The 27,657-nt window shown below is 41.0% G+C and overlaps 1 protein-coding gene across 1 annotated transcript; it reads left to right on the top strand.

Annotated features, from left to right (window-relative positions):
• The first annotated feature begins 54 nt into the window (after positions 1–54).
• Positions 55–27,422, top strand: akirin1 (akirin 1). The gene is made up of 5 exons (XM_055656211.1): positions 55–583; positions 9,857–10,000; positions 11,539–11,670; positions 17,828–17,899; positions 23,947–27,422. Exons 1-5 carry the CDS (start codon positions 394–396, stop codon positions 23,955–23,957), a joined length of 549 nt encoding a protein of 182 aa, XP_055512186.1. The 5' UTR covers positions 55–393; the 3' UTR covers positions 23,958–27,422.
• Positions 27,423–27,657: the final 235 nt, after the last annotated feature.

Here is a 27,657-nt window from a genome sequence, read left to right as displayed (position 1 = left end):
CGGCCGCATTGTGACGCGGGCGGCGCGGCGCGGCTGAGGGCGAGGCTGGTGCGGGCAGTGCGGCCGGAGTCGCCATTACTGTGTGAAGAGCCAACGCTGCGAGTGGCTCCGGGGGAAGCGCCACACCGACAGGGCGGCCTCACTCCACTATCCCCGTCCCCCTCCCCACCACCCCCACCCCCCAAGCCTTTGTTTTCTACAGAAATCTCCACTCCCCCGCCATCCCCTCCCTTCGCGAAACGATAAATTGGAAGTAGGTTATTTTAACTGGTGAGCGAGCGAGCGGGCCCCCGGAGCGGTCGGACGTTGACTCTCTCCCTCACTCCCTCTCCCCCCCGGGTTGTCGGAGTCGCGAAGCTCTGGGCGTTTGAGGCGAGTTAGTGTCGGCGGATCATGGCGTGCGGGGCCACACTCAAACGCAGCGTCGAGTTTGACGCCCTGCTCAGTCCACAGTCGCCCAAGAGGAGGCGGTGTATGCCTTTAACAGGGCCCGGCACTGGGACACCTTCGCCCCAGAAGTATCTGAAGACAGAGGCTGCGGCCTTTGGAGGAGAGAGCTCATCAGCGCACAAACTCACCCCAGGTAAGGCAGCGGGGGAAGGGAAGCGGTGCCACAGAGCGACGGCATGGCCAGACAATGGCAGTAAAAGCCGGCATTGATACGCCTGGGTGATAGAGGGTGCAGCTTCCTAGGGAATACTCCAGCCTTGCTTTCCAACTCGGCTTCTTGGCGTGGAGCCTCCCACACCCGGGTTTGCAAAATAAAACAACACCAAAAAACGCCCTTTGCCATAGTTAAATTATGATTTGCAAATTTTAAAAATCGATGTAGTTGATCATTTTTTTTTCACTGCCACCCACTCGGAAATGGCTGCCATTTTCGCTTATAGTTGTCTTTGATCGCTACATACACCTTGGAGGATTTTCGCGAGAATAAGTCAGTATTTTAATATACCATTTGGCATGGACGTGATGACTTTGGGTGCTGAAATGCGGTCCCCAGCTTTGCTTCTTTTATCGTCTGCTTCTGGGTGTCGTAATTACCCTCGTAATGTAAAAAAAAAACACAATTGAAGCCTTTTATTCATTGGTGTGCTGGCAGGAAGAAAATGACTCGCGTGAAATATTGTCTTACAATCTTGTTATCCAGTAACCAAGTGTACACGTCAATTAAAGCTTCAGGTCAGTTTTTAAGTGGGGACAACAGATCTTTCAAGATAATTAAAGCTGTATGTATATTGCGTTAAACTGAAACAAGGACTTCAATCAATTCGTGATTAAAAATGGGTGTTTTGTTTTTGAGATGAGCGATTTGCCGATGATACAAAGCTTAATGGCAGTGTGGGACTCCGAAGAGGATGCTGAACGGGTTCAGGGGTATATGAGTAGGTTGTGGGAATGGGTAACACCATGGCAGACGGGATACGTGGAACATTGAGATTATGCACTTTGATTTTCAAAGTAAACATAAATGAAGATTTTAATGAAATAGCGAAAGGTTGAAAGTTATTGACGTCCAGAGGGGCCTGGGATCCTCGTATTTTTTAAAGTGATTAACAAAGTAGCTACAGTTAATATTGTTTGCCTTAACCAAATTGGGCACCAATAGAATTGCTTATAGACTTCGGTGAGATGTCACGTGAAACATTTTGTATGGGTCTTATCTCACTAACTTGAGAACAATTAGAAGTGCAGCAAAGTTTTCTGAATTGGTGTGTTTGCTTTAGGAGGATTAATTGAACTTTAGTCCTTTGTTCTTTGGAATTAAAACATATTTTCCCCACACGAGGTGGTGGCCATTCCTCCTTCAAGAGAACCATGGAAGTTTACTGAGTATATTGGAAAATGATTGGTTTTTTTTTGGCTGTGGTACATATGTAGTAAATTAGTTGAGCGAACATATCAGCCATGTCATTGAATGGTGGAATATGTTTGAAAGATTGGATTGGATTGGATTTTTATTTGACTGTTGCTACCTTAATGGAGCATGTTTGTATTTCTTTAAATACTGCATAAAGTGTTCATTGATATTTTTTGAGTTTTTGTGCAGATTCACATATGTTGGGTTTTTGTGCAAATATGTGCAATTGGTGAATTTGCATATTAAGCATGTGAACTATTAATGAACTCAACGTGTTTGTTGGCTTAGTGTGCTTTAGAGTAACAGTAAAATACTATTTTTACACTGCGATTTTTTTCAAGTTTGAACACAGCAGTGTTAGCTATGCCTATTTTGTATGTGCTACAACATTTGAGGGAAGTAAATTATGTTATAAAATGGATCTGATTATGAGATTAACTTTGTGGCAATGGCCTCCCTGTGTGTGCTTTCACAGAATTGGCACTGAGCAGTCTGTTCGTTTGGTGTGTGGGATGGGAGGTGGAGAAGCTGTTATAGAGAATGGTAGTGTTAGAATTTTTGGAGCAGAGCACTCATTACGCTGACCTGAAAATTTTGTTCATGGAAGATGCCTAAATTAGCATTTCTTTTTTGAGCATGTCTTGAAAATGACATCTCCTATCATAGAAACTTGGTTTACTGTTATTATTCTAAGAATGCCATTCCACATTTTTCCTGCTCTTATACTTGTTATAATTTGGCACTGAAATAAATTCCAAATTATAGCCCTGCAGTTTTAATCTTTTTTATTTGGTATTTTGTTTTCTCAGTTTCTTCTATAATATTGAATTTTTCATCTCAGGTCTCATTTTTACCGTTTATGTTATTGGACAGTTGTCTTCTAATATCCTTTCATTATTGTTACTAAGCACTTAACATTGCCCTACCTGCAGACCTAAATGACTCAGAACTATTTTCTATGCTCGACTTTTTTTCCGTTTGCATAAATTGTGTAGTTTTTGTTTCTTTTGTGTCTGTTGTCTGGATTTTTCCATTAACTTTGTATTCAGCTGTATGGTGAACATGTGTCAAGCAACAAGGGTGAATATATTTGTCTTAATTATTATCTTCCGGGTGGAACATTCTTTAAACAAGATTTTAGTAAAGAGTCCATAATTTGCTATTATACATTCATAATTTTAACAGGAAATGATTGCTATTGTTCACAATTTTGTTTAGCCTGAAGCTCTATAAACTGTTTACTGACTTAAATCCACTTGTCTTGCTGATTTTGAGATTTGTTCAGTTATGTAACTGTCTCGAGACACAAGTGGTTTACAAGCATTTGGAGGACACAAAATAAGGGAGCAATTATTTGTTGAATTTTCTTTAAGCTGGAGATATGGACATCAAAACAACTAGTTCATTTTCAAAGCTAGGCTTGGCATCTTGCCAAATAGATTTTTAAATGCAGCACACTTAATGTTTTGGAATTGCATTCTAGTGCCTAAAATTAATATTTCACAAAGTAAAAGATGCTTTACAGATCTCAGTAATTGCTATCATTAATCTATCAGCTTTTATCCATATGTTGCTGAATCAAGGACACTTCTAATTTTGTCAACTTTTAACGTTTAAAAGATTGAAATCCTATTAATATGTTCTAACATAACATAAAGATAATCTTTCCTCTTGAAGGGAGTACTGAGTTAATATCTGAAGTTTTGGTACATTTAATTTAAACCTGAAATGCCATGAAATAACAAATAACTGGTAACACATTGATCTTATATCAAAAAATACTCCTCCAGGTTTCACCATTTGAACTCTTTCGAAAGGACTGATTATATTTTGTTGGAGAAAAATACAAAGCAGCAATCTGTTTCTTATGCAAACATATTTACTTCATAAACATTAATACTATAGTACTACCGTGTCTGCATGTAGAGTTTCAAAGGAAACTGGTTAAAAAACAATCAATCCTTTATAAAATGTTCAATACGGTGAAATCTGGGGTATTTTTCCTCTTTGCACTGCTATCATTTAAATCTTAAATGGTCCCTTAAATTAAGATAAATAACTTGCATAGCATTTTTTCTGTCTCTGTATACACCATTTGTCCAATTGCACAGACCCCTCCAAGCCACTTACTATTGGGACTTGGAAATATAATTGCCATTTCTCGTGTGTTGCTGGGTCTAAATCTCAAAACATTCCAACCCACTGGTCGATGTGCCCTCAAGGTGACTGCAACAATTAATGAACTTGCTGTTTGAAAGAGAGCTTAAAAAGGACAAACTCTTCTCATAGATAAAATAAAAAGTACTTGAGTGCAATAACCAATAGAAATTTGGAGATCTGAGAAGTGGGATTAACCTAAATTCCTTTATCCGTGTGCCTAAATTTGATCAATTGTTTTGATTAAAAACATAAGCAAAATAAATGCATGGAACTACAAAAGTACAGCACAGGAGCTGCTCCCCGGCCCACAATAAAGGGTCTGAGGAAGGGTCTCGACCAGAAACGTCGCCCATTCCTTCTCTCCATAGATGCTGCCTCACCCACTGAGTTACTCCAGCATATCTGCCCAAAATAAAGGAATCTTATCCGCCGACATGCGATCCATATCCATTTATTCTCCGCATATCAAACATGCCGATCCAAAAACCACCTGAACGGTATTGTTGTATCTGTCCGCCACTACCCATGGCAGCAGGTTCCAGGCAACCACCATCCTCTGTTTAAAAAAAAAGGAGAAAAAAAATGAAACTTGTCTTGCTCAACTCCATTAAAGCTTACACCCTTTCTCTCTTCTCTTCACCCCCTCCCCATTACCCTTAAAGCTATGCCCTCTAGTCTTTGACATTACCACCCTGGGAAAAATGGTTCTGACACGTCTATCCTATATGTCTCATAATTTTTTATACTTTCTATCGTCTCCCCTGAACCTCTGACATTCTTGAGAAATCAATCCAAGTTTGTCCAACTCTCCTTGTAGTCTGTCTGAAGAAGGGTCCCTACCTGAAACGTCACCCATTCCTTCTATCCAGAGATGCTGCCTGCCCCGCTGAGTTACTCCAGTATTTTGTGTATCTCCTTGTAGCTAATACCTCCTAACCCAGACATTATTCTGGTAAACCACCTCCACACTCTTTCCAAAGTCTCCACATACTTCCTGTAATGAGGTGACCACTACTGTGTGCACTACTCTAAATGCAGCGTAATCAATGTCTGAGCTACTTCCTGACGTACTCCATGCCCTGGCCAATGAAGGCGAGCATGTAATGTGCCTTCTTTAATATTTCTATCTACTTGTATTGTAATTCAGTCATGAAAAATGCTGAAAATGCTCATTAACACATGAGAGCCATTTGTAAAGAGAATTAATATTTTGGTTAATGACTTTTCATCTATTGCTTGGGTTTCTCTGGATTGTAGATAAGGCATTTTGATTTGGAGAAACCTGAGCCACTATACAGTGCATTCAGAAAGTATTCAGACCCCTTCACTTTTTTCACATTTTGTTATGTTACAGCCTTATTCTAAAATGGATTAAATTCTTTTTTTGTATCATCAATCTACACAACACCCCATAATAAAAAAGCAAAAACAGGTGAATAGAAATTTTTGGAAAGTATTTTAAAAATAAATAACTGAAATATCTAATTTATGTAAGTATTCAGACCCTTTACAATACTCTGTTGAGGTACACAAAAAAGCTGGAGAAACTCAGCGGGTGCAGCAGCATCTATGGAGCGAAGGAAATAGGCAACGTTTCAGGAACCTTGGGCAGTGATTACAGCCTCAAGTCTTCTTGGGTATGACGAATCAATCTTGGCACGCCTGTATTTGGGTCATTTCTCCCATTCTTCTCTGCAGATCCTCTCAAGCTCTGTCAAGTTGGATGGGGAGCGTCGATGCACAGCTATTTTCAGGTCCCTCCAGAGATGTGCGATCGAGTTCGAGTCCGGGCTCTGGCTGGCGCGCTCGAGGACATTCACAGACTTGTCACGAAGCCACTCCTGTGTTGTCTTGGCTGTGTGCTTAGGGTCACTATCCTGTTGAAAGGTGAACCTCTGCCCCAGTCTGAGGTCTAGAATGCTCTGGAGCAGGTTTTCATCAAGGATCTCTCTGTACTTTGCTCCGTTCATCTTTCCCTTGATCCTGACTAGTCTCCCAGTTCCTGCTGCTGATAAAATATCCCCACCGCATGATGCTGCCACTACCATGCATCACCGTAGGTATGGTATTGTCCACAGTGCCTGGTTTCCTCCAGACGTGCCACTTGGCATTCAGGCCAGAGTGTTCAATCTTGGTTTCATCAGACCAGAGAATCTTGTTTCTCATGCCTTTTGACAAATTCCAAGCGAGCTGTCATGTGTCTTACTGAGGAGTGGCTTCCGTCTGGCCACTTTACCATAAAGGCCTGATTGGTGGAGTGCTGCAAATATTGTTGTTCTTCTGGAAGGTTCTCCCATCTCCACAGAGGAACTCTGGAGCTCTGTCAGAGTGACCATCGGGTTCTTGGTCACCTCCCTGATCAAGGCCCTTCTCCCCCGATTGCTCAGTTTGGCTGGGCGGCCAGCTCCATGAAGAGTCCTGGTGGTTCCATTTAAGAATGAGGGAGCCCACTGCTCTTCGGAACCCGCAATGCTGCAGAAATTGTTTTATACCCTTCCCCAAATCTGTGTCTCGAATCCTGTTTTGGAGGTCTATGGACAATTTCTTCGTTTTCGTGGCTTGGTTTCTGCTCTGACATGCACTGTCAACTGTGGGACCTTGTATAGACAGGTGTGTGCCTTTCCAAATCATGTCCAATCAATTTAATTTACCACTGGTGGGCTCCAATCAAGTTGTAGAAACATCTACAGGATAATGAATGGAAACAGGATGAACCAAAGCTCAATTTTGAGTGTCATAGCAAAGGATTTGAATACTTGTGATATGTGATTAATGTGATATTTCAGTTATTTATTTTTAATGACACAAAAAAGCTGGAGAAACTCAGCGGGTGCAGCAGCATCTATCGAGCGAAGGAAATGGGCAACGTTTCGGGAGAAAACCCTTCTTCAGACGGTCATAGATGCTGCCGCACCTGCTGAGTTTCTCCAGCTTTTTTGTGTACCTTCGATTTTCCAGCATCTGCAGTTCCTTCTTAAACATTTATTTTTAATTACTTTGCAAAAATTTCTAAACACCTGTTTTTGCTTTTTCATTTTGGGGAATTGTGTGAAGATTGTTCATTTAAAAAAAAAAATAATTTAATCTATTTTAATATAAGGCTGAAATGTAAGAAAATGGGGAAAAAGTGAAGGGGCCTGAATACTTTCTGAGTGCACTGTATATCCCATTTAACAATGAAGTAATTGAACCCGTTGAGGTAAGCTCTTCAATCATTTTCTTTCCATGTAAGCATGCTGTATAACACATTTTAATCTATTTACAACAAACAGGCCAATTTCCAGAGATGCTGCCTGTCCCGCTGAGTTACTCCAGCTTTTTGTGTCTATCCTCGGTTTAAACCAGAATCCGCAGTTCCTTCTTGCACAATATTTACCATTGTTATTTCCAACTATTTTTAAATTGCTGAAGCTTCACTACTGGCCTTAAAATTGTATGGGGATCTTTATAATAGGTATATCTGTCAATTTCTATATTAGCTTCCACAAGCATGGATCAGAAATGCTGTTAGAATGTTAAAACCAATGTAGACAATTGACTATTAAAGTGTGTCGGAAATAACTGCAGAATATACCGAAGATAGAAACAACATGCTGGAGTAACTCAGCGGGACATACAGCATCTCTGAAGAGAAGGAATGGGTGACGTTTTGGGTTGAGACCTTTCTTTCTTTGACTATTAAAGTGTTTAGTTAATACAAACATGTAGCTTTGCTTTTGGTTGAAGTCTGTGTAACTATAGATGTTCAGTGTTTGCCACCTTTGCCCTCCTTGATAGATGCCATGTATTGTGTAGATGATGCACATGGCAGCTAGTCAATTGATGAACAGAGTGCTATTCCAGCAAGCTGTTAGCACTGTACTCATTCTGGTTGCAGAGTATTCTATCTCATTCCTGATTTGTTGCAGTTATGGGAAGACTTTGCTTCAGTTGGCGAGTCACTCGTGGAGTATACCCAGCCTTTGGCTTGCTCTAGTATCCACTACTTATGTAGTCAGTCCAGTGAGTTTCTACTTAATAGTATTCTCAAAATATTGACACTGTGGGACTCTATCATACTTTGACTTAGTTCCTCCTATACTTGAGTGCATTGGGCAGCAAGCTTTCGCCATTCTGTTTGGTTATGTGCACTGTCTTCCACTCTCGATATGCTTGCGTCCCGGGCTTCCAAATCCTTCTGAAATGTTTGCCTCCATGTAAGTTTTGGTAGGCCTCTTTTCCTTCTTCTGTCAGATTGCCATGTCCTTGCTATCTTAGGTGCATGTTCTGGTGACATTCTGAGTACCATAGCAATGCTTTTTTGAATTTTGTGTGGCTTTGGTCAATGTTCGGCTATTTTGTGCCAAGAATGTTGTTCGGAAACTTGCTGCATACAGCCATAGATGGCTTCTCTTGCTGAGAGGTTGCAAATTGAATAGAATGCTATGCAATCATCAGTGAATGTTTCGATCATTGACCTGATTATAGAAGGTATAGACTATAGAAATCACTAAGCAGCTGAAAGGTGGGTATGACTGCCCTGAGGAACACCTTCCATTTCTTGGATCAAGGTTAGAACTAAGTTGTCTTGGCAAAATGCAAAATGGACCTTTGAACATGTTATTAGTAAGAGCGAAGTAAGTGATTGCCCAATTTGTTTCGGTTTAGTCACAGAACAGCACTACTGGTCAAAATAGAGTGCTGGAGCTACTCAGCAGGCTAGGCAGCATCTCTGGACATCGTGTATGGGTGACGTTTCGAGTCGGGACCCTTTAGACTGCTGCATTCTACTGGTCAGTCTAGGTAGCAAGTTGCCAATGTGATCTTGGGAATGTGAACAAGTCGTATGTCCTTTATCAGGTTCTCGGCTGTTTCTTGGCCACGTGGAATCAAATTCCCTGAAGACGGGGTTCTGTAATATGGATCCCAGGAGAAACCTGAGATGGATCATCAGTATGGTATTCATGGCTGTAAATACCAATATTGTCATATGCATTTGCCACTGTTAAAGTGAGGATATGGTCCAGTAGGTTTTCCGTCATTACCTGCTGCAGATTTAAACTGGCGGCTATGTCTATATGTGTTTAGCACGAAGTTTGCTTTCCCAGGTTTAACCTAATGCCATGAAATTTGAGGTTGAGAATTGATGTTGAGGATTTCCAGGGCTGCTCCTTTCAGCATCCACTGTTGTTTCATCTGGTGATCCTGTCCTGTTGTTCTTTTGGGAAAGTTTGTGGAGGAGGCTGATACATTTTACCTATATTTACAGTTGTCAGATGGAGGCTTCACTTTTCTTTTGAGTGGTTCTCCCAATTTGGATACCTGTCTTCAGATATTTATGAGGGTGAATTTTGTAAGGTGGTTTGGGCTGTCCAAACCTAGTACCTAGGCCCATGACAGATGGGGCATCTGGTTTTATTCAGCTTTCCTGCATTATTGGTGGTGCAAATGTGAAGCCATTTCGGGTTAACCATGTTGCTGCATGTTCAGACTTATTTAAAAACTGGATCTAAGGGACGTTAATGAACCAGATACATTTCTAGGCCGATTTCATGTTCCATGTGAACATTTCCAAGACTAGATTTTGGCAACGTCAAATATCTCAGCTGCCATGGAGCCCTCATTTCTCAAATCGGCCCATTTGCCTGTCGGGTTACTAGTCCAGAGCTTAACTCCCATGATACTACCTGGCTGTTGCAATTTAAATTTAAAAGAACATTTGTATTGTGTGCTGGGCTTACCTTTTTAGCGTGCAGCATAAACATTGTATAGATGAATTTATTGTTTATTTACCTTGTGACATGTAACTTTAGTTTAAGTTTTTCCTCACTTTGCTCTTTCCTATTGAAATTTCAGAACAAATATTTCAGAACATCAAGCAAGAATATAGCCGTTTCCAATGGAGGCGACAGCTAGAAGGAACTTTTAATCAAAGTGAAACAAACTGTTCTGCTGAGGGATCATCTAACAATTTGTTACTAAATGCACCAAGTTCACCGGGTAAGCAAGATATCTGAAATATTTTAATTTCCCCCGGTATTTAATCAACTTAACTCCAATATGCAAACTGCTTTCCATCAAGCCTTGGGGTGGTACTGTGGCGAGCGATAAACCTACTGCCTTTTGGTGCTAGAGTCTGGGGTTCGATCCTGATTATGGGTACCTCTTTGTACTTTCGCCCTGTGACCTGCGTGAGTTTTCTCAGATCTTCGATTTCCTCCCACACTCCAAAGACGTACGGGTTTGTATGTTAATTGGCCTGGTATAGATGTAAATTGTCCCTAGTGTGTGTAGGATAGTGTTAGCGTGCAGGGATCGCTGGTCGGTGCGGCCGAAGGGGCTGTATCCGAGCAGTATCTCTAAACTAAAGTCTCAACAGCGAGATCATGTAGGCCTTGGCGGACTGAGTTGAGGGATTCAGCGAAACAATCGCTGAGTTTGCGCTTGGCCTTGTCGAATATATAGGAGAATATATAGGATAGATGTATTGATTGTTTTAAATAGTTCTACTGATGCACTTCAGTTGCCAGTTTAAAAAATAAATCAATCTAGACTCGAGTGTTTAATTGTCATTTGCACTTGGAATGGACCAATGACAGTCTTGCTGCAGCTACATCCTTTGGTCATTAAATCTTACTCTAGTAAAATCACATTCCCTCTATTTACTTTATCAAATGTCTGCCTTTTAAATACTGCTATCAAATAAAATTTGTTGTTTAAATGTTGATCTTTTCTACTTCCTCAACACCCAAGATCTTCTGAAAAATAGATTGATCTGAATTGGATAAAATATTTTAAGTTGTGCTTCTAGAAAGCCTGTCATCTTTTAATCATTTGCTTGCTGCCATCAACACACTTGAATGTCTACATGATATCTGCTTCTTTGCAATCGTACAGGTCTCTATGCTGGTGCTCAAGCACTTTAGATGGCCACATTAATATTATTCATGAACCTTCAAATGTTTCCTTGCCAACAATGTCTGTTATTTCCAGATTTGGCCTTGCACCCTTTTTTTCATACCGTTTCTGTTTCCAGGTAGGATTGGGAGATTATGGTGAACTCTTCTGCAGATTCTACTACCTTTACTCTTAATAGTGCATCATGTCTAGTGCTCTGTTCACTGTTTTCAAGTATAGAAAATGGTCTTGATTTTAGACAGCAAATGACTGCACTTGTTTGGTATTGCCACTTTGATAAAGACATCCAAACAATTTACCAACCTCCATACAAAACCCCTTTTTTTTTTTGGTTCCCAATCAATTAGCCTCCCTTGTTCCCGCAGACTTATTTTAGATTCCCTTTATTAGTTTCCAGCCTATTTCATAGTCTGGCTTTAACTTTCCCCTTTTTTTTTAACTTTATTTTGTCAGTAGTCATTTATTAATTTGCCATTTGCCTTTCTCTGCTTTATCTTAGTTTCCAAATTTCCTTGCAAAAATAATTCTGTTTGGGATTACATATGGACCATAGAACGAGTCATCGCCACGGGGTGACTTTAACTGTGCATATATGTGACTGAGCTTTTTTTCCTTCATAGGTACATTATCAAAGAAAGATCAGCCATTGTTCACATTACGACAGGTTGGGATAATTTGTGAGCGTCTCCTAAAAGACCATGAAAGCAAGATCCGGGAGGAATATGAACAAGTTCTAAACACAAAACTTGCAGGTAAAAGCACTACAAAAGTACTGAAGAGCTAATGTTGTTTACACGTAAGATTGGTAAGAATGACGCAAATGTTACAATGAAGAGCTTCAGTTGCGGTCACTACTGAAATTAAAATTGTTTAAAAAAAGCTTCAATATTTTTTCTCTTTCTGTTGAAGTTGTTTTGTCAGCAGGTCATCCACTGAAACGTACGATACAGGAAATCTTTTGCAGTTCAATGTTAAGTGAGACATAGACATAGAAAATTGGTGCAGGAGTAAGCCATTCGGCCCTTCGAGCCTGCACCGCCATTCAATATGATCATGGCTGATCATCCAGCTCGGTATCCTGTACCTGCCTTCTCTTCATACCCTCTGATCCCCTTAGCCACAAGGGCCACATCTAACTCTCTCTTAAATATAGCCAATCAACTGGCCTCAACTACCCTCTGTGGCAGAGAGTTCCAGAGATTCACCACTCTCTGTATGAAAAAGGTATTTCTCATCTCGGTTTTAAAGGATCGGGAACAATCTTCCTGCATCGAGTCTGTCCAACCCCTTAAGAATTTTGTACGTTTCTATAAGATCCCCTCTCAATCTCCTAAATTCTAGAGAGTATGAACCAAGTCTATCCAGTTTTTCTTCATAAGACAGTCCCGACATCCCAGGAATCAGTCTGGTGAACCTTCTCTGCACTCCCTCAGATTCAATTTTTTAATTTAATTGTCATTGTCAGTGTACAGTACAGAGACAACGAAATGCATTGGCAATAACATCCTTCCTCAAATTTGGAGACTAAAACTGTACGCAATACTCCAGGTGTGGTCTCACCAAGACCCTGTACAACTGCAGTAGAACCTCCCTGCTCCTATACTCAAATCCTTTTGCTATGAAACCTAACATACCATTTGCTTTCTTCACTGCCTGCTGCACCTGCATGCCTACTTTCAATGACTGGTGTACCATGACACCCAGGTCTCGCTGCATCTCCCCTTTTCCTAATCGGCCACCGTTTAGATAATAGTCTGCTTTCCTGTTTTTGCCACCAAAATGGATAACCTCACATTTATCCACATTATACTGCATCTGCCAAACATTTGCCCACTCACCCAGCCTATCCAAGTCACCTTGCATTCTCCTAGCATCCTCCTCACAGCTAACACTGTCCCCCAGCTTAGTGTCATCCGCAAACTTGGAGATATTGCCTTCAATTCCCTCATCCAGATCATTAATATATATTGTAAATAGCTGGGGTCCCAGCACTGAGCCTTGCGGTACCCCACTAGTCACTGCCCGCCATTGTGAAAAGGACCCGTTTACTCTTACTCTTTGCTTCCTGTTTGCCAGCCAGTTCTCTATCCACATCAATACTGAACCCCCAATGCCCGTGTGCTTTAAGTTTGTATACTAATCTCTTATGTGGGACCTTGTTGAAAGCCTTCTGGAAGTCTAGATACACCACATCCACTGGTTCTCCCCTATCCACGCTACTAGTTACATCCTTTCGTAAATCCATGCTGACTTTGTCCAATGATTTCACCACTTCCCAAATGTGCTGCTATCCCATCTTTAATAACTGACTAGCAGTTTCCCCACTACCAGTGTTAGACTAACTGGTCTGTAATTCCCTGTTTTCTCTCCTTCCCTTCTTAAAAAGTGGGGTTACGTTTGCTACCCGCCAATCCTCAGGAACTACTCCAGAATCTAAAGAGTTTTGAAAGATTATTACTAATGCATCCACTATTTCTGGAGCTACTTCCTTAAGTACTCTGGGATGCAACCTATCTGGCCCTGGGGATTTATCGGCCTTTAATCCATTCAATTTATACAACACCACTTCCCGACTAACCTGGATTTCACTCAGTTCCTCCAACTCCTTTGACCCGTGGTCCCCTGCTATTTCCGGCAGATTAGTTATTCAATTGGTCCGCCATATCCTTGTTCCCCATGATCAACTCACCTGTTTCTGACTGCAAGGGACCTACATTTGTTTTAACTAATCTCTTTTCACATATCTATAAAAACTTTTGCAGTCAGTTTTTATGTTGCCTGCCAGTTTTCTTTCATAATCTATTTTTCCTTTCCTAATTAAGCCCTTTGTCCTCCTCTGCTGGTCTCTGAATTTCTCCCAGTCCTCTGGTATGCTGCTTTTTCTGGCTAATTTGTACGCATCATCCTTCACTTTGATACTATCCCTGATTTCCCTTGTTATCCACGGATGCACTACCTTCCCTGATTTATTCGTTTGCCAAACTGGGATGAACAGTTTTTGTAGTCATCCAATCAGTCTTTAAATGTCTTCCATTGCATATCCACCGTCAACCCTTTTAGAATTAATTGCCAGTCAATCTTGGCCAATTCACGTCTCATACCCTCAAAGTTACCTTTCTTTAAGTTCAGAACCATTGTTTCTGAATTAACAATGTCACTTTCCTTCCTAATGAAGAACTCAACCATATTATGGTCACTCTTGCCCAAGGGGGCACGTACAACAAGACTGCTAACCAACCCTTCCTCATTACTCAATACCCAGTCTAAAATAGCCTGCTCTCTCGTTGGTTCCTCTACATGTTGATTTAGATAATTATCCCACATACATTCCAAGAAATCCTCTTTCCTCAGCACCCCTGCCAATTTGATTCACCCAACCTATATGTAGATTGAAGTCGCCCATTATAACTGTTTTGCCTTTGTCGCACGCATTTCTAATTTCCTGATTGATACCATCTCCAACTTCACTACTACTGTTAGGTGGCCTGTACACAACACCCACCAACGTTTTCTGCCCCTTAGTGTTTCGCAGCTCTACCCATACTGATCCCACATCCTCCAAACTAATGTCCTTCCTTTCCATTGCGTTAATCTCCTCTCTAACCAGCACCGCTACCCACCTCCTTTTCCTTTCTGTCTATCCCTCCTGAATATTGAATATCCCTGGATGTTCAGCTCCCAGCCTTGGTCACCCTGGAGCCATGTCTCCATGATCCTAACTATATCATAATCATTAATGGCTATCTGCACGTTCAACTCATCCACCTTATTACGAATACTCCTTGCATTGAGACATAAAGCCTTCAGGCTTGTTTTTACAATGCTCTTACCCCTTATACAATTATGTTGAAAAGTGGCCCTTTTTGATTTTTGCCCTGGTTTTGTCTGCCTGCCACTTTTACTTTTCACCTTGCTACCTATTGCTTCTACCCTCATTTTACACCCCCCTGCCTCTCTGCTCTTGTACCCACCCCCCTGCCACATTAGTTTAAATCCTCCCCGACAGCACTAGCAAACACTCCCCCAAGGACATTGGTTCCATTCCAGCCCAGGTGCAGACCGTCCTGTTTGTACTGGTCCCACCTCCCCCAGAACTGGTTCCAATGCCCTAAAAATTTGAATCCCTCCCCCTTGCACCATTTTTCAAGCCACGTATTCATCTGCAATATCCTCCTATTTCTACTCTGACTGGCCCATGGTACTGGTAGTAATCCAGAGATTATTACCTTTGAGGTCCTACTTTTAAGTTTATCTCCTAGCTCCCTAAATTCATCTTGACCTCATCCCTTTTTTTACCTATATCGTTGGTGCCAATATGCACCACGGCAACTGGCTGTTCACCCTCCCCCTCCAGAAAGTTCTGCAGCCGTCCTGGAGTCTCGTTTGCGGCTGCAACATACCATCCTGGAGTCTCGTTTGCGGCTGCAGAAATGCCTATCTATTCCCCTGACAATTGAATCCCCTATTACTATTGCCCTTCCACTCTTTTTCCCCCCCCCTGCCCCCCCATCATGTGCCGCAGAGCCACCCATGGTGCATTCCCCTGATGAGCCATCTCCCTCAACAGTATCCAAAATGGTATACCTGTTTAGGAGGGAGATGACCGCAGGGGACTCCTGCACTACCTGCCTACTGCTTTGCTGGCTATTGGCCACCCGTTCCCTTTCTGCCGTCTTACATTTTACCTGCGGTGTGACCAACTCGCTGTACGTGCTATCCACGACTTTCTCAGCATCGTGGATGCTCCAGTATGAATCCAGCCGCAGTTCCAATCGTTCAATGCGGTCTGCCAGGAGCTGCAGCTGTACACATTTCCTGCAAACTTAGTCACCAGGGACACCGACCATATCCCTGATCTCCCACATGTTGCAGGCTGAGCAAACCACGGGGCCAATCTCCACTGACATATCTTACTCCCAAATTAACTCCATATTAAATATTAAAAAACACAAAACTTTATCCTTTAAACTTTACTAATAAATACTGTACACTCAACTGCCAGAATCCTTAACTCCCAGAATCCTTAACCTGAAGGCAGAAATGTAAAAATGTAAACCCGGTCCTCTTCCACCAATCAGAGGCTTCCACCAGACTCCTTCTCTGGTACGTTGCCGATTTTGGTGTACTTACAGCGCAGGTACTCCTCCCCTCGCACCAACAGCTCCCTGGGCCTCTGTGAAAACAAGCCCCGCAATGTATTTTGTACTTACAGCGCAGGTACTCCTCCCCTCGCACCAACGGCTCCCTGGGCCTCTGAACTGGCCTCAACTACCTTCTATGGCAGATAGTTATATCGGAAATGTCTTTAATCTCACTTTCCTGAAAATGATGCTTGCCATTTTCTGCATTTGTTTGGATTTTTTTTTTAAAGAATCGGTACGCAGGTGATCGATGGTCAGCGTGGACCTGGTGGGCTGAAGAGCTGTTTTCCATCCTGTATCTCTAAACTATTAACGATTAAAAACTAAACATCTTTGTGTTTGGACATTGAATATTTATGGTTAAGATTTTTGTATTGCTTAGTTGCGAGATACAATGCTGAAACGGGTCCTTCGGCCCACCGAGTTGGTGCCTACCAGTGATCCCCGCACATTAACACTACCCTACACACGCTAGGGACAATTTTACATGTATACCAAGCCAATTAACCTACAAACTTGTATGTCTTTGGAGTGTGGAAGGAAACCGAAGATCTTGGAGAAAACCCAAGCAGGTCATGGGGAGAATATACAAACTCTGTACAGACGAGCACATCTCTGGCGCTGCAAGGCAGTAGCTCTACCACTACGCCACCGTGCTGCCCCTGTGAACTAGGGCTAGCTGCGAGTTAGAATGTTCCTTTGTGGTGCTAGATTTTTCACCAGGGTAAATTTGCTGGACCAAATCTTTATTTTGAGGAATGTTTTTTGATTTCTAATCTGTAATTTTTTTGTAGGTTATGCTGAGATGAGAGCCTGCTTTTAATTAAGGGTAGAGTAGCCATTCAGCACAGAAAGAGGAACTCTGCCCTTGGTGCCTTCATTGAAATATCCCACTCCCTTTCACTTTGTAGTTTTGTAACTTCAATGTAAAATTTAGGGAAGTAAGGAATTCGCCTGCTATCAGTTATAGGAGTCTCCTCTAAGCATTCTTCCCCTACATCTTCCTGTTAATGTGCACAATTCAGACGATGCAGTTTCAACGTCAGTAAGCACAATTTAACTTTTGAAGAAATGTGAAATCTTGTTAAAGATCTAGGTTTAGATTATTTTTTTTAATTGGTACTTGGCCAATTCACAGCTGAACTATGAATTAAAAAAAATCTTCTTGACAATGGGTCAACGGTTTTTAAGCTTCCCTTGCTCATTCTGACCACACTCAAAATGCACACTATTTAAATTTATATGGGAAAGGACAATTTTTCAGAGCATTTGTTCCATTCTAGCTTGAGGTAAAAAAAAAAAATCAATATTGAATATGGTCATTAAAGATTTGTATAAAAATATTTTAAATCATTCAATGTCCTTCCCAGGTTATAGCAGGCATCTACTCCTGTTCATAATCCGAGCACTTAATAACTTGGAAACGTGGCTGTGAACAGAATTCCTATATGACAGAAGTTGCCTGCAGCAGCTAGATAATCCACCCACTCTCCCTCTGACTCCCAGATTCTTGTTCATGTGTAAGAGCTGTGTGTGTCGGTGTTGATAAGTTGAGGAACACCTGTAGTGAAACATATGCAAATATGTTGGAAATCCCCATTACAAACCAATCTTTTTTTGTTGTTGATTGTAATATGGATTAGTATGCATAGTGGACGTTGTAACGTTCTCAGTTGAATCAACTCCAAGCAATTTAAAATAAAACTTATTAGACCGTTAGAATTGGGTTATATTAGGGAATAGTTTAAATATTTGCTTTTTGTTTCAGAACAATATGATGCTTTTGTGAAATTCACACATGACCAGATTATGAGACGATATGGAGAACGACCTGCCAGCTGTAAGTGGACATTTGTAGTTTTTGTCATTTTAAATTTAAAAACTCATCAGATAGTAAAGAGTAATTGGCCTTTCTTCACATTCTGAGCTCAGTTGATGGTCACAATGTGACTGACCATTGTGGATTAACATTTGCCTTTCAAATTATTTCCCAAATGAAAAGCTGAAAAGCAATTTAAACAGTTTTCAGCAACGGTATATCGGCTAGCTTTAAATCAGTGATATTTGAAATGTACCTGTATGTAGTTTGAACCAAAATTCTGAATCTGGTGAAATCGTGCGCTGGGAGAAAACTACCTTTCTACTCTAGTTTAAAAAGTCACCAGAAGTGAAGTTTCTGTTTAATAATCATTGTTTGTTGTTGGGTTGTTTTTTTTTTTGGGGGGGGGGGGTGGTGATGGGGTGTTTGTGATGATAGTAATCTATTGAATTAATTCTTGGGCACTCTAGTCCTTGTGAAAAGCATGCTATCAAGTGGGATTGTGTGATGAATACATAGTGGCATGAGTAGGCTCTATGGCCTTTATTAACAATGTGGCTGATTTCACCTCAATACCATTTTCATGCAGTATCCTTGTGTCTCTTGATCCATTTTAATAAACAAAATTATCAAAATGTGTTTAGAATGAACCTTCTCTGCCACTGGTAGAACATTTCAAAAAAATGTTGTCCTCTGAAGAACATCTTGTCTCAGTTGTGATTTTATTGCACTTGCCATAGTTCAGTGATGGAATTTTCATCAGAATGGGATGTGCCTGAGTCATTCAGTTATAGAGAGTCATAGAGTGATACAGTGTGGAAATGGGCCCCTCGGCCCAACTCGACCGCACCGGCCAACAATGTCCCAGCTAACCTTGTCCCACTTGCCTGCTCTTGGTCCATAATCCTCCAAACCTGTCCTATCCATGTACCTGTCCAACTGTTTCTTAAACAATGGGATAGTAGTTCCAGCCTCAATTACCTCCTCTGGCAGCTTGTTCCATACACCCACCAACCTCTGTGTAAAAGTTACCCCTTGCTCACCATAACAAGGTGAAATGCTCCCAGCAACTGGCACAATGTATATATTTGTCAGGGAATGGTGTTCTGACTGGCAGGTAAAGTGCTAGTCAGAGAATTTGGTCCTGTATGACTGCAAGTTGCATGTTTCTTGCTATTGTAACTTACAGGGAAAGTGCAGAGAATCCCTGTGCTATTAGCATAAACAGTATAAATTAAAGGAATTTAATGAGCCCGTGCATCAGTCATGTGGCTTCTGAAGTTTTTCTAGTAGTCTACAGTATTGAAGTAGATCACTGGTGTATTAATGATAAGCCCATTGAATACTGTGAAAACTAGTTAACATAACTTAAAAGCCAGGCTTGGATGTTCAGGGCTTGCAGCTTGTTGGCATGAGCCTCTTCATTGTTCAAGAAGGAGCTGAATGAAGTATTACACTGCAATCATTATCAATCATGGAGAGACATCGTTTAAATTTGAATTCCAAAGTAAGGATTGATTTGGTCAATGACCGCCAGAAAATGGATAGACGGACAAACGGGCAGAACTCATCTAATGAGAAAATGTTAATGCTTAATCTAAAAGTAGAAAACAACGAAAATATCTAGTGTATCAGGCAGCATCTTTGTACAGAGTTGATGCTTTTGGTCATCTGTTTCTGATTGTCAACTATTTATGCCTCCTTTACCTACATTGCAGTTTTGAGTTTTTGGATTCTAGAATAAGTAATTGTAATAGTTAGGCCTTGGATATTTTGAGATTTCTGTTGCAATATTGATATGAAACTAAAATACGAGTTCTCATTTATTGGAGTAACTTCCTCCAAATTCTTGATTTCTGCTTCTGAGATTTCTTGCTGTCAAATTCTGCTGGATTACTAGAATGGCCATTTTCACCCTTAGTAGGCTTGTTTGGTCATGTTTGAGCAGGAGATAGAGAATTATTCTTGGTCTACCTGGTTACGTTGGGTGAGTAGATAGAACTTTTAAAATACTGCTAAGTAATTTTATGTTTTGAAGTAGGACAATTTTTTTATTTTTTTTTTTACTTGTGGACTGGGCAATCCCTCATAGCCCTCCCCACTTTGCTAGATATCAGTGCCTCTCTGTACTTGAACATCTTAGCTAGGTGTAGTGTGTTCTGGAACAAGAATGTTACTGTAACTTGTAGCTCTGCAGTGCACTGGGATCCATTAATTATGGGATTGCTTGGTTCATTCAATCATCGCATTATCTCTTTTAACACTTTTTATTCTATGTGTGGGTGCCACAGGTCAACATTGATTGTCCATCCTTGATTGCTCGTCAGGATGGTGATGACCTCTGCCTTGAACTGGTACAATATGAGTGGTAGGGAACTCTCCCAAACCTGTTGCATTTTGACCCAGTTCTAATGAATGCTTTTTTTTTTCCAAGTTTTGGCTCATGTGACTTGGAGCAGAGCTTTTTGGTGATGATGCTCTTGGCATTATTCTGTTAGGAGGTTTGTTGGGAGTTTGGGGGATGTTAGAGAAGTAATGCATCTTGTAGACGGTTAATGATCTTGGTGAAATTAGATAGTAGAAGATTAATTGGGTAAGAGTTAAGTAAGTAGTTTAGTCCTGCATCTAGAAAAAGGTAAACCAAAAATGGCTTTTGAAACTGAGAATTTGGTGTTCATGTAGTTAAGATTCTTAAGATAAAATAGTAAGTTGAAAATGAAGAGGAAATTTAGTGGTTAGAATATGAAGTTTGCCACCACAAGTGTTAGTCGAGGTTGCGACAAATATGAGTGAACTTGTAAAGAATATTTAAAGGGTTAGTTAAAAATTTGCACGAAAAAAGCTGTGAAAGTTGTACCGTTCGTTTTGGTTCTTTTTTTTCCCAAAAAGGGTGTCGGAAAATATTTATATTGAGGGAGAGTTGGAGAGACGTCATTTAAATTTGAGTTCCAAAGCAAGGATTGATTTGTTCAATGACCACCAGAAAATGAAATGGATAGAAAAGGACAAACTTGGGCAGAATTCATCTAATGATAAAATATTAATGCTTAATCTAAAAGTTACAAAAAAGAAAAGAAAATATCTAGTGTATCAGGCAGCATCTTTGTACAAAGTTGATGCTTTCAGTCATTTCTTTCAGATTGTCACCTATTTATGCCTCCAGCCAAGCCTTTACCTCCCTCCTTTCACCAGGTGGCAGCACCATCACTTGATATTCAATCTATACATCGATCTTTCTGCTCCTCGCCCTCAAAAGAACTAAAATGTACTTCATATCTAACATTTCCCAGTTCTGAAGAAACATTAATTGTTTATCTTTCCACTAGAAAAGTCACTTATGGAGCTGACATGTGAGTGGATGTTTCAGAAGTATTCTAGAGGTAGTTTTCATGTCTAACATTCCAAGACAGCATCTTTTGAAACAAAACGGATGCACAAAATCTAAACGAGAGCACCCACCAGGTGTCCGCTGACTGCTTGTTATTCCTGGCTTTGATCCTTGGCTGGAATATATCTGTTCAGTCCGGGTAGCACAGTTGCCTGTGGAATTTCATACGTGCAAGTGGCTGTGATGGTGATATACACTTGATCTACAGTGAGTCTAATTGTGAGGTCCTGTGCAGTACGTTGCCTACAGTTCCCTCTGCTTAAACTGTCGTCTTTGTTCATCCATTACTTCTGTATGAAGACTAGCTGTTTTTGGAGTACTGGAGTGCAGGTGGCATCTCATGGACCACCACTGTGTAAATTATTGCAATCAAGACATAAGCTAAAGGGGAATAAAAAGCCTCCTTTTCCTCAAACCTGACTAGCAATGAATGGATTGGCTGAAATTGGTTCAATTTGGGTTTTATATTGTATTTTATAATATAATGTTTTGTTTTAGTTTAGAGATACACTGTGGAAACAGACCCTTTGGTTCACCAAATCCGTGTTGACCAACGATCACCTTAGTTCATACTACACATTAGGGACAATATACAGAAGCCAATTAACCCACAAACCTACACATCTTTGAAATGTGGTGGGGGGAAGGGGAGGGAACCAAAGTACCTAGAGAAAACCCACACGGTCACTGAGAAGGCATAAACTCTGCACAGACAGAGTCGGAATCGAAACTGGGTCTCTGGCATTGTAAGGCAGCAACTCTACAGCTGTGCCACTGTGCCGACCCAAAATGAAAGGAGAACGCTGCACATTCAAGGTTTAAAAAATAATAGATCAGGGATTTGAGAACTATGTAGGGCTTGCAGAATGGAGATATGGGGCACATGACAGCACAGCCTTAAGATATTGGGTGGCCTTCTGTTCCTGGTTTCTGCATTTTACTTTCCACAATCTGATGCAATTGCCACTACGGGTGCACAACCTTTTATCCGAAAGCCTTGGGACCAGACACTTTTCGTAATTCGGAATTTTTCGGCTTTCGGATTGGAAGATTTTTAGCGTAGATTTTAACGGCTGGCTCAGTGGTAGAGTGCTCGGCTCGTATCCGCAAGGTCGCGAATTTGCGCCTCGATCCCGGCAGTTACTCGATCGTGAGTTTGAGTCTTCAATGTAGTTTTTTCTTGCAGAATAGGAGAGAATAGGGAGGGTTAGGCTGGGATCATTCTCTGCGAGATAATCTTAGTGCGGGAGACAAGTATAGGAGAGGTGTACTGACTGCGTGGGCAGAACTTTGGAAGTGATTGCCCACCATTCTCAAAAGCCGCTGTGTCTCCCTGTCCCTCCAACTCCAGAGGAATCCGCTCCCCGATGGGCCACTACGGCGACAAGTGGCAGTTCGCCCACAGCCCGAGCTGCGCCACCCCAAGAACAAGACGTACCTTGCACACCATCAGTTTCTGCCCCTAATTCTCTCCTATTCTGGGGAGTGTGTTCCTCTGGAGTTGGAGCGGGGCTGGAGTTGCTGATCTGGGATCTTCGTGCTTGCAGTGGGCCTGGGGGTCGGTGTCCCGATGAGGCTCTGCTCGGGCTGTGGGCGAACTGCCACTTGTCGCCATAGCGGCCCATCGGGTAGCGGCTTCTGGTGGTCCTGACGTCTTCGGCCACCCCCCTGTACAGGAGCTGAGACTGGGAACTGTACCGCCCTTGCAGGTGAGCAGGAGAGTGGGGTTGTTTGCAGTTGCAGAGGGAGGGGGCAAGGGGGGTACAGTTCCCAGTCTCAGCTCCTGTCCAGAGGTGGCCGGAGAAGTCACAGCCCGAGCTGCGCCCCCTCATCTGCAACCCCAAGAACAAGACGTACCTTGCACACCATCAGCTTCTGTCCCTACGGGAAGCGTGTTCCTCTGGAGTTGGAACGGGGCTGGGCTGCTGCTGGCTGTGGGTCTCTGAGATCTCCGTGCTTGCAGCGGGCCTGGGGGTCAGCGTCCCGTTGGTCCTGACGTCTCCGGTGACTGGCATTGTATGCTGGCATTGCCGACGTGAAGACAGTGCAAAGCCCCCGCACCGGTGCAATGGGCGGGGAACTGGAGAGGGGAGGGAAGGGGCCACATACATGGCCGGGAAGCAGAGGGGTGTAGGTGGTGTGAAACTGAAAGGAGCGACAATTTGCTGCTGCCTGCCAGCTGAGTTAAAACGTTCCCATGCAAGACTCACCATACACTGTGTATCGCGAGTCTACCGTGGGAACTTTTTAACTCGGCGGACAGGCAGCAGCAGATAGTCAATTATTAACCCTCCCGCGCAATATACCCTCACCTCTTTTATGAATGGGGATTTAGTTCCCCTTTCTTCGAGGACCGACCGGAGGTTCCGCTGTCACCTCTGCGGGCCGCCCTCGGTAAACGTCTTCAAGGACTGAAAAAATGTCCGCTATTCGGAGCTTTTCGTTATTTGGATCTTCGGATAAAAGGTTGTGCCACCGGTAGTAATTTATGATAATGAAGTTCTAATATTGCCTTGAGTTTTCTTGTAAAGTAGCATAAAACATTCTATACAGTAATGCGCATGGTGAATTGCAGTAACTTTTATTTTAACTTGATTGAGTACATTGAACTTTGATCATGTGGACATTACTAAATGTTGGAATTATTTCCTCAGTTCATAACTATTTTCTTTTCTTGCAGATGTGTCCTGAAGCATTTTGTGCTTGAATGGGTGTTGGCTTTCACCTCAAGTCAGCTGCTGTACTTATGAAAACTAGTTTTGGTGCCATGTTTTTCCCACCTTCAACTTGAGGGATTTTTAACTCTTCATCGCTGGCCCACCCTACCTCTTGTAAAAATGAAACAAAAACAAAAATCTGACTTTGTGCTGTCAGTACAGAGATTTGTCTACTTTCCACTGCTAACTCTGCTACTGTGAGAATAACCTGCCATTTATTTCCAGTTCAAGAAGCTGAGTACCAAGCAACAGTTGTTAAACCTGCCTTTTTAAGAAGTGGCACTGAAAATGGGAATGTTACCTTCAAACCTTTTTGAAAGGATTAAAGTTCTGTCACAAGTGATTTAGTCTGAATTTTGAATGTCATTAAAGTAGAAATTTGTTTCTCTCTGATCTGAAAAATAGTGCACTACAATATTACTGCAGAAATCTCCCTTGTAGAATAGATTTTATTTTTTTATTCAGTAGTGTCAGCTGCAAACATTTTGTATTGTTATTACCTGACTGCAGGTGGTATGTGCGTATCCAATCAATTAATTGGATTCAGAGTTTGAGTTGGGTAAACTACAGTAGGATTTAAATTCCACAGATGGACTGAAGCAGACTCGGTGTGAAATATTACCTGTTCTTTCGTGGTTAACTGACTGATCACAGGAATTGTACGCATGGGTATTGCCAAATGGATGATCTGGTTTCAAATTGGGTATGGAGTGGTTTATGTCAAGAGTTTGATGGAACCAACTTTACCATGTGAACATGAAGAAAAACAATCACTTGTAAACTGATGTAAAGCTGTTTGTCATTGTTTTGGTTAAAATTGTCTAAATGGCCTTAAATACCCTTGTGCTTTTTCTTTAAGCCTTGTTTTGTGGCGGTGATCTGTTTAAATGAATGTAACCTTTTTACCATGTGCACCAGCAGTTTTAAATTGGCTCTGAATTTGTGCCAACAATTTAAGAATGGGGAAGGTTTGTAAAATGAGCTGCCTTTTTTAAGCTGAAGATTCTTCTAATTCTCACTGGAACACGTATTGGGCTTGAGCTTGGTCGGTATGATTTTCTTGCTGTCTCAAATACAATGTATTTGATCTCAAGATGCATGAGAACCATAGGCAAAAATTCAGAAACCAGATTATTTGGTATATGTTCTAGTAATTTGGTGTGGTGCAGACTTAATTTGAACGCTTAATCTGAGAGAACTCCAAATCCAACTGTTGATCATCCATATCCAAACGGTGGGGTTGAGGGATTTTCACTATCCCCTTAACAGATACAATAATGAATAGTTGCATTGCAGTGACGATTGTCACCACAATCCTTTTTTTTTGGGGGGGTGGGGGGGAGGAAGGATATGAGGTTAGTTTAGTTAGAATGAATTCTAATTTTTTTCCTTAAAAGCATACCTAACCAAAGTGCAACTTTTACCTTGCTCTTTGTACATTTTTTTGCCCTGTATAGTACTAACAAGCTTAGTTAAAAAAAAAAACTTGACATACACCAGACATCTCCTTTATTCTAGTTTGATGTAAACATTTAACATTTTGAAACCTGGGGATTTGAAAACCTGTTTGCAAATTGATTTCGCAACATGCAGTAGTCTTGGATTTGCTTGTTTGCCTGTTTTTTTAATCTACTTATGGTTTAGTTGACTTCTGTTAATAAATCTAGTGGCCTTATGAAAACAGCCAGGTAAACCTGTTTTTGGCATCAGAGTCAAGGTTCCCAGATATTCATTATCAGTGATATTAGTGTTTTTATTAATGAAAACATAGTTACTTTGTGGAATGAGAGTTCATATTGGCAGTAGTTGCATACCTCCTTTGCATGACTAACCACACATTTTCATGGTGATGTTCATTATAAAAGGAAGCATGCTGTTGAGTTTGGAGCTTGCACTTTTCTGACACCTTGCCATGTAGCTGCATATGTGAAGGGTAATTTAGGATGATTTGTATTATAGTGATGCTTTTCAGTTGTGTTCTTCCTTTTTGCTATTTAATGGGAATGGCATTTACATGATTTGATTTACACTTGTACCATTGAAATTGGATAGTTAAGATTAAAACTTTAGTTATTCAGTATTGTTGTGAATGTTTAGTTATACCTGAACGCTAAGATCAATGTTATAGTTTTCAGTGGTGTAACAGGAACAACAAAACTTACTTTGGTTATTAGCGCTAATGATAACGGTTGCAAGTACAGTACAGTCTAGGGCTACTTGAATGATTGGGCTGGGGGTGAATATTGATCAGGTTGGTCAGTGTATTAGTAATTGTTTATATATACTTGTCCTTCTGTACCTTCCTGTATCCCCTGACAATATCCCTTTTCACAAATGTTCAAGTTCCCCAATGGTATCCAATACATCATGTATGAATAATTCTAATGTCACTTTTAATCTGAATATTCTGTTATTTCCAGGCTATAGTTGTGCTCAGTAGTTTTCTTTCCAATTGGACTAGAGCCCCATTTTTAAAAAAAAATCACTGCAACAGGAGTTTTCTAAATAATGCACTGGATTCATTAAATCATTTTACTCTTATAAACTTACATGGAAAAATTAAAGTCCTGAGGTAATTAGGTCAAAAATGAGTTGCATCTGTTGGTTTGTGATTGGGCACTCCTCTTATCTTCCAGTCCTTTACACTGTAATTTGAAACTTTATCATAGGGAAAGGCTAAAATGAGGATGCTAGATATAAATATTGCTGTAACTGAACAGTGAGCTTTGCTTTCAGTAAGTGGTTTCTGCAAATCCTACTGTGGGAGATTACAAAGAGGAATTTAGTAAGTTGATTTTGGTGGTAGTAACACAAGTGTTTGTGTGCATGTATTTAAAACCTTTCCTGTATGTCCTTATACTTTCTACTTTCTCCCTTCTAATTTTTCTACAATCCTGCTGTGGTACCTTCCCCCAGAGTATTACAGAGGTCACAAAATAATGGCAGTATAAAGTGATGACTGATTCCTGTTGCATTAGAACATCCAGCAAGTTTACTTGCTGGATATAAATGACAGAATAAAGGTCAACATTGAGACTTGTATGTAGCTTTTAATTTTTGGGAGTTAAAAAAAAAAACTTGTCAGTGCTTAGAACTAGTTTTCTTATAGGTGTTTGTTTGGAATACATATTGGAATCTGAGATCTAGGTTTTAAAGAACAGAAGGAACACAGACTTGTTCTAAACACTTTCAAACACTTTCACAGAATGTCATGACTTTAGAATGTGTGCTTACCTAACATACAGAACAGACAGTGGCAAAGCTATTGCCCCTCTACATAGCAAATAATAGCCCTTCTGTTGAGGTAAAATTTGCTATTTGTGTTCCATGTAATAGATGTACTGTTTGTGGAGACCATGCCTTTGTCAAGAAAGTTACTTTAATTCACCATTCAATGCCATTTGTTTCATTGAAATTCATTAAACAAATACAATACCAACTGTGATTCTCAATTTTGTATATGTGAAAGGGCAATGTAAAATCTGTTTTTAACAAAACTTAAATTTTATTCCTGACCGTGGCTAGTTTTTAAATTAACCCTCAAATGGAAATTGGAAAAATGTAGCGAAGAGCAGTGGGCTTGGTGAAATTGTCCAAATGTTTTTTAAATATCTTGGAATTAATAATACCGGAATGTGCAGCACTATGGTTTCATGACAAAAGACTACAGCTGA

The sequence above is a fragment of the Leucoraja erinacea genome, chromosome 26 (assembly GCF_028641065.1).
Source record: "Leucoraja erinacea ecotype New England chromosome 26, Leri_hhj_1, whole genome shotgun sequence".
In the NCBI taxonomy this organism is placed as follows: Eukaryota; Metazoa; Chordata; class Chondrichthyes; order Rajiformes; family Rajidae; genus Leucoraja; species Leucoraja erinaceus.
The sequence above is the reverse complement of the archived record's forward strand: the minus strand, read 5'-3'. Positions and strand labels throughout refer to the sequence as shown.